The sequence below is a fragment of the Cucurbita maxima genome, unplaced genomic scaffold (assembly GCF_002738345.1).
Source record: "Cucurbita maxima cultivar Rimu unplaced genomic scaffold, Cmax_1.0 Cma_Scf00024, whole genome shotgun sequence".
Lineage (NCBI taxonomy): Eukaryota > Viridiplantae > Streptophyta > Magnoliopsida > Cucurbitales > Cucurbitaceae > Cucurbita > Cucurbita maxima.
This window is the reverse complement of record NW_019272040.1, coordinates 2,525,448-2,532,928: the sequence shown is the minus strand read 5'-3', so window position 1 is coordinate 2,532,928 and position 7,481 is coordinate 2,525,448. Positions and strand designations below refer to the sequence as shown.

The following is a 7,481-nucleotide window of genomic DNA, read 5'->3' as shown; positions in this document are numbered from 1 at the left end:
TAGTCGGATGAATGAAGCATCGACCTATCTAGTCCTAGAGTGGGAAGGTGACCTTGTTATACACACCTCTAGTCAGATGAATGAAGCATCGACCTATCTAGTCCTAGAGTGGGAAGGTGACCTTGTTATCCACACCTCTAGTCAGATGAATGAAGCATCGACCTATCTAGTCCTAAAGTGAAAAGGTGACCTTGTTATCCACACCTCTGTCGGATGAATGAAGCATCGACCTATCTAATCCTAGAGTGGGAAGGTGATCTTGTTATCCACACCTCTAGTCAGATGAAGGGAGGATCGACCTGCCTAGTCCTAGAGTGGAAAAGTGACCTTGTTATTGACACATCTGGTTGGTGAATGAAAGATCGACACAAGTTTTCATGAGTTTTCATGAGGAAGAACAAATGTTGGAAGATAGAGAAACAACAATGGCATTATTTCAAGGCTAGTAATTATGTCTCACTAGCTCTTCATTAAGCCATCAATGAACGCAACACTTCTGCACAACACAAATTAAATTTGTTAATTTATACTCTGCCGCCAACTATTTACATAGAAATCACATTTGACCATTTCATCTCTCAACACATAACAGCAACGCCTTCTTTTTTTTCTTCTTTTTTTTCTTTTCTTTTTCTTTTCAGCCATTGATGGGAAACCAGAGGTTTTCAATGGCGTTGATGGCACATCTCACATATTGTAGCGGATCTAGCGTTCACATACGTACAGTGTTCGCACGACCAATGAGTTGCATTGTCGTCGTTTCTGGTCGAACTGCTGGTTCGAATGATCCCCCCCTTAGCCCGTCCGCTTCGCCCTGCTTTACTACTTCCTGCTGTGCTTTTCGAGCTCGTGCCACTGCTCACTCCGTGGGAGTTCACATCTGAAAGCCCATTCTCTAGTGCTCTAACCAGGTTCTCGAAGTAATTTCGAGTAACACTGTATGCAGCAGACACAAATGCATTGAGTTACAAAATCAATTTTGATGTTTACACGCTCTAACTTGAAATCAGAGTCGTGCTCATGGATGTGCCTTCCTTACCTGGTCAAACCAGCAAGCTTTGTGCGGAAGTCATTGAATTCTTTTGAGGGGCCTTCTGCATTGAGGAACTGGAGTAGCTCCTTTTCGGCACATTGATGAAGCCTTTCTAATCCCGACTCGGCCTCACCTGTAGCGACGGGAATATGCCATTTTTAAGTAACATACCGTTTAGAAATTGTTCCTTAAACGAACCTCAAGAACGCAATTACCTTGCAAATACTCAAAAAACTGTCTCTTGGCATGCTCCTGTTCTGGCAGGTAGTATCCATATGCATAGGTCCATTTCAAAACTCGTCTGCATTCAATTATCTACAAAAAAAAATTACCAGAAAACGAACACGAGGTCAAAAATGGTGGGCTGGAACAATATTCATCTCGAACTCTGAAAAAAATAAAGAAATTCTTTTTGTTACTTTTGTCGAATTCATCTGTAATGGATCACTAAACTGTACTATAGCATTGTGAGGATCCTTGTACTATATAACTTTTTAAATTGTTACTCATACAACTTGAAAGACTACTAGAACAAAAATGTATGCATCGATGAACCGAAGAAATCTAATATTTCATAGCCGGGCAAATTTAGAACATACCTGTAACCAAGCCTCTGTTATGAACTTTAGCTGAGACTCAGGAGTGCAGTGAATATCACTGAGCTTCTCAATCTAAGAAAAACGAGAAATAAGAATTCTTCTCTAAACCCAAAGAACACAGAGTAATCAAATCACGTGCATGTGGAAACTAAAGAGATCTTGTGATGTGATTTTTTTTATTCATCCATCAGAAACCAAAACAATAGATATCATTAGAAAACTACAGAGTATAAGAAGGTTCTATAGATCATTAGCTCTGGAGCACTAATAATTCAGTAGCTAATTGAACATAAAAAGAGTTGTAAAGTAAAATAGAAACTCACATGCACATTCTGCATTTGATTCAAATCTGTAAGTGCTTTTTGCCTAGACTGCAAAGGACAACGACATCCTAACATCAAAGATCAATAAACAAAAAATAATAAAAAAGAGATGTCTGAACAATGTCCAGATACCATGTACAACACGAACTTCTCAAGCAGCTTAAGAGCATGAAAAGAATAAAATCTATTGAACAAACAAAAACACAAGGGAGGATGATACCATGTACAAAAACACAATGTCCAGATACCATGTACAACACGAACTTCTCAAGCAGCTTAAGAGCATGAAAAGAATAAAATCTATTGAACAAACAAAAACAAAAACAAAAACAAAAACAGAAACATAAGGGAGGATGAAATATACACGCTTAAGAGCCAACAAGGTTTAAAAAGACCTCACCAATTAGCTTGCACTAAGAAAGATAAACGATACATGAAAGGTTGGTTAACAAAGTCCATCCATCTAGAAGCAAACAAGAAAACCTTCCCTCCCCATTTTAGGAATCACTCGTAATATATAAAAGTTTCACCGGTTGTAACCCCTGCTATCCAAAAAATGTTTGGCCAATATTGCTTAATAACAAATAATGCGGCTTACTTTGAAAAATTGCTAGAGGAAGAGTTTTTAAATGTAAATAATGATATGAGGATGAAGGTAATTAATATTATGAAGTACTAACAAAGAAATAAGTATAATAACCTCAACCAGAAAATTTTCCTCCACATCAATGATTATTCAGTGCTTTATCCATTAAAAAATATGTGGCTATTATACTTTTATCCTTACATCTTAATATCTGAAAGAGTGGGATTAGTTTGCACACGGCTAATCATTTGAGACACAGCCCAGCTTTACTATGTTAGGCATCATGAACTTCAAGGATATGATATCCTAGAAAGGTGGCTACCAAGACCTGAACCTAATTATATACCTGTTTCTTTCTTTCTTTTCCGTCGTTTTGTTCAAATGACAATAAGTTGACAAGCAACAAGAAGTAAAGAAATCAAAAGGGAAAATAAAAAAGCATACCACAGGAGAAACAGACAATCATGTATCATGTGCATCGAAAACTTCAAAAAAGAAACCCTGAGCTTGACAAATATCGGAATACAAGAGACCATGGGTAGAAATAAAAAACTATAAAAAGATAAGTCTAGCATATGCAATTATGAGCAAAATATAATGCAGGTACAAGTTTGAGATGGCTATTTCGGCTTACTGTTTGATTGCTTGCCCAACGTTCATAATAGTGAGTGTATCTCTCCAAAGAATTCCTTGCCATTTCTCTTCTTTTCTCAGCCTCATCATACTACAATATCAAGCATAAAAAAAGTCAAAATTTCAAGCATAGCTCCACAGAGTACAGCTGCAGTTGGATACAGGATGGAAGATTCCTTACCGCGCCATCTTGCTTAGCCACCTCATATCGGTTGCAAGCATAGAAGCCACCAGTTCTTTCACCATGATCAGACCATGCACCAAGACACAGCCTGCACTTCACAAATTATAAGAAATTAAAAAAACAATCCATTTGCAAATTGCTCGTAAAAAGATGCAATCAATGAAAACCCTTTTCGCCCTGCTTTATCCATACCCCACAACAGCATTAGTGGATATATTAGGAATCCCGTAATGAGGAAAGGAAAACTTTAGATTTTTTAGCTCAATATTTATAATCATAATTAAAAATTTTAAATTTGCATTAAGAAACGAACAGAAGAGATGACATTATTCCGCCAACTGTATCAAAGCTTACCAACAAAACTCAAATTTACATGGAGGTGTGCAAGTCATGTGCATGCACCCTTGGTTTTTCTCAATTGGTCGCTTGCACTTTGGACAAGGTTTGGAATTAGCCAATATCCTGAAATTATAATGTTTAAAAAACAAAGTTAGGTTTCCAGAAAACAAGCCAATTATTTCTTTAAGCTTTTTCTCCTGTTACTGCCTAGTTGAAAAATGTAAATGAAACTTATGTGCACACACAAACATTGCACATTATAACCAACTCATTGTTAATCATGCTCAATGTCTTGCACAAGAATTCACAAATGTAAAAGAATCAGGAGCTTAACGAACAAAGCACATAACAATGAGAATACAAAAAGAAGAAAATCACGTGAGACTCCAGAAAAAGGTAACATTCAACATGGGGAAGGGGGAAAACGGTCAAATAAATTGTACTCTAAATCTTCTACTGAGTGTCAAAAAATAAATTGTACTCTAAAGGAACACTACACATGACAAAAGAAATACCAGTTCATGTTTTCAGACTCAGCACTGTTCTTTAAAATCCATTTTTCCACAGTAGCACAATCTACAGGACGGTGAGCTTCTTCGGTGCACTGAAGTTTCAAAAGAAAAGTAAATACATATGCAAAATAATTATAAAAGCTAAAAACAACAATTTAGTAGAGATCAGTGATACCTACATTCCAGCAAAAGCCATATGAACAGAAGCAAGATACATCATAGTTTCCATTGCCAGCATCAAAGAGAACAGCATGCTCACAACCAGGTGCTGGGCACCATTTAGTCTGGCAGTAAAAAGGAAAACCATGAAAATTAAAACATGAGAAAGATAGGGAAGCAACGATAAATAACAGAAGAAAGGTGCAACTGTCAGCAAAAGAATGAACATAAAACAAAATGGAAAAAATCTACTGCATCTCTAATGAGAACAGTGAGAAATCAAAGCTAGAGTTATATATATTTCTCACATGGAAAAAGATAACTTGTACAAAACAAGGAAACACAACTTAGTCAATCAAATTTTATGATTGATGTGGACTATAATAAAAGTAAATAATAAGCTAACAAGACAAGTTATACCTTTTTGTTATCTTCAACATAAGACCTAAGAAGGTAACGATCATATTTCTCTCTGTCTTCATTTGAGACCAATGAATTAACCATGTCTTCACCAACCACAGCACCGCAAGAAGGTACAGGACATCTCAACATCAGACATCCAGGACCATCATTAATTGATGTGCTAATGTAGCCTATCCAAAGATCCATGTACGAAACATAAGAATATTACAAGATAATATTGTAAATATTAAACAAAAATAAGAAAAAGAATTGGTCATGTATACTAAGTGGACAATTTCAATAATAATATTAAAAAATACTCCAAGAAAGTTAATAGTAGACCTGTTTGGGAATGTATAAAGCACATCAAATAGGAGTTTGTTACCAGACTTAACGAGAAGCAAAAAATAATCATGAAACTGATAGGGTAAATAAACACCAGAAAAAAAAAAAAAAAAAAAAAAAAAAAAAAAAAAAAAAAAAAACATTGCATACATATTAAGTTGGGCACATTGTGAAATGAATTGAATAGATATCATCACTTCCATAATCATTGTTCTGATTAAAGAACAAAATCATATAATAATCTTAGTGATAGTCAAAAGCTCAACGTTATAAGCAAAAGTTCCTCATATTCTTGTGAGCGAGGGGCAGACAGGCTATATAGTTCATACTAACTCATGGTTGTTAAGACAATGAGAACTGAGAAGCTAGTGATTGGGAAGCCAATAGAAATTGTAGAATTGGATTTCCTTGACAAGCATCTGAACAAAGCCCTAGCATGCAAAAGAATAATTTTGTGTTTGTATGTTATACCCGCTAAAAGTCAGCATTTCAGAAAATATGTGAACTGACGAATACAGCCTTAGTAAAGAACATAGTAAACTATTATTAATGTCCAGAACATGAAAACCTTAAATAATTTAAACAAAAATCACGCCCTAAATCTTGTACAGAATAGAAGCAGATATTGATACATAATTGGGAAATTATGACATTGGAAGAAAAAATAAAGATTAGTATGGCAAACCTTCCCAGCAGGAGGCACAGAAAGGATGACCACAGGCGGCAGACTTGATCCTACTTACAGGATGGGACTCAAAACAGATTCCACATGTATGCTGCCAGCAAAAGAAATCATCAAGATGTTTTCCAAGTAATATGCAATCAAAAACACCAACACATACTTCATAAGAAGCCAAGTTAAAGATGAAGATGTAAATATCTATATTTCTTACTTCTCTAGCATTTGAGGCATGTACAACAGGTTCTTCCAACAAGCCAACTAGCTTCCGTACTCGAGTTTCATCAGCAAACCATTCATCGTGGACTTTAGTAACACTCCTGCATGGAAAATTGATAGCATGAATATAAAACCATGCATGATTACAGAAACTTGTTCTAAAAAATAGAGTTACCACAAAATTTTTGCTTGTTATAAAAAACCTACACAACTTTCACTCGCAATCATAAACCAGATAAGAAATTCCTAGACCAGACTGACAAGTGACAAGAATTAAAAAATTAAAGACCATACCAATTGAAGTGGCGGAGTAAGACAATTGAAGCCACACGTGATATAGAAAGTACAGAAGAAATTCTCGTAATGTCATCCTCTTGGCGTTGTCTTATATCAAATTCATTTAGTATGGTAAAATTTTGCTGCACAAGGACACAAGTAGAGATCAGTAATAATAAAAAGCAAAACAAAACTATCTATACAAGTAATTTTCAAGTAAAATATCCAGTTGTGCTATAAACCCAAATGGAACATAGGAGTCCAGGAAGGGCAATAAAGTTATCTTTTCCTTCTCGGCTGTCAGAACACAGATTTCCATGAAAATCCAATAGTAAATAGACATTATTGAACTCATTTTCTTCTTTAAACAGAGTTAGCTATTCGCTATTAGCAGAGAAGTTACCGCCATTACAAACGTGCGAATTTCATCACAAACCCACACGAACAAAATATCCAACTTTTCTCCGCACTCAAACAAATACATAAAGCTGGGAATAAAATTTACAATACTTGTTTTCACTAGTCTCCAATTTGCAACCAGATAAAAACCCCACTATGCAGCTCGTTAAAGGAAAGCCATATAATTCAAATTAACTTCAGCAGGCTGCACAACCTCGAAAACTAAGACCATGAAAATACCAAATAGAACCATTCAAATTCATTCTTATCTCAAGGATCATAGCCCAGCCGCTCAAAAAAAATCGAAATTTACCCGCAATTCACATAAAATTTCAAAAATAATAAACCAAGGCACAAGGAATTCGAAAAGCAACCTCGCGACGACGGGACTCGAAGTAATCATCGGTATCGTCATCAACAAAGTCCTCAGCTTCAGGATCGTCTTCATCGCTGTAATAGGCCATCCCCATGTCCATATCCCCGCTGTAGAAATCGCAATCATCATCGGTGGAGTAATGGAGATCGTCCTCAGAATCCATGGCGGAAGGAGGGAAGAATCGCCAAAATTGGGAATTAGCGAATGATAATCACAGGGGCCTGTAGGTTCGGTAAAAGGAGAGAAGGAAAGGAGAAAAGCAAGGATGAAAAAGAGAATCAAAGTGGGGTTTTCTTTTGGTTTTGGTTTTGTAGGGCGACGAAACGATTTTATTTGGTATACCGTTCAGAAATTGCCTTTTGTGAAATTTTTTTTTTTTTTTTTTTTTTTTTTTTAATACCGTTTTCCTTTTTTCAA

General features: G+C 35.9%; 1 protein-coding gene across 2 annotated transcripts; it reads right to left on the bottom strand.

The window, feature by feature from the left end:
• Positions 1-412: 412 nt before the first annotated feature.
• LOC111497718 (probable E3 ubiquitin-protein ligase ARI8) lies at positions 413-7,376 on the bottom strand. 2 transcript variants are annotated; one of them, XM_023148608.1, is made up of 15 exons: positions 7,063-7,376; positions 6,308-6,432; positions 6,000-6,114; positions 5,801-5,891; positions 4,789-4,961; positions 4,389-4,493; positions 4,213-4,301; positions 3,713-3,820; positions 3,356-3,446; positions 3,176-3,265; positions 1,956-2,003; positions 1,633-1,704; positions 1,249-1,348; positions 1,040-1,166; positions 413-936 (listed from the first exon to the last, which is right to left on the bottom strand). In XM_023148608.1, exons 1-15 carry the CDS (start codon positions 7,225-7,227, stop codon positions 666-668), a joined length of 1,770 nt encoding a protein of 589 aa, XP_023004376.1. In that variant the 5' UTR covers positions 7,228-7,376; the 3' UTR covers positions 413-665. The 2 variants fall into 2 exon arrangements, with proteins under 2 accessions (XP_023004376.1, XP_023004377.1); XM_023148609.1 differs by having other exon boundaries at positions 6,009-6,114; positions 7,063-7,227.
• Positions 7,377-7,481: the final 105 nt, after the last annotated feature.

Bases quoted from the DNA above. Each gene is read 5' to 3' on its own strand.
- LOC111497718 (XM_023148608.1), bottom strand. From the start codon at position 7,227: ATGGATTCTGAGGACGATCTCCATTACTCCACCGATGATGATTGCGAT. The intron at 6,433-7,062 runs GTTGCTTTTCGA...GTCCTTGTGCAG, and splicing joins TCGAGTCCCGTCGTCGCGAG to CAAAATTTTACCATACTAAA. The intron at 2,004-3,175 runs GTAAGCCGAAAT...TGTCCTTTGCAG, and splicing joins GTTGGGCAAGCAATCAAACA to TCTAGGCAAAAAGCACTTAC.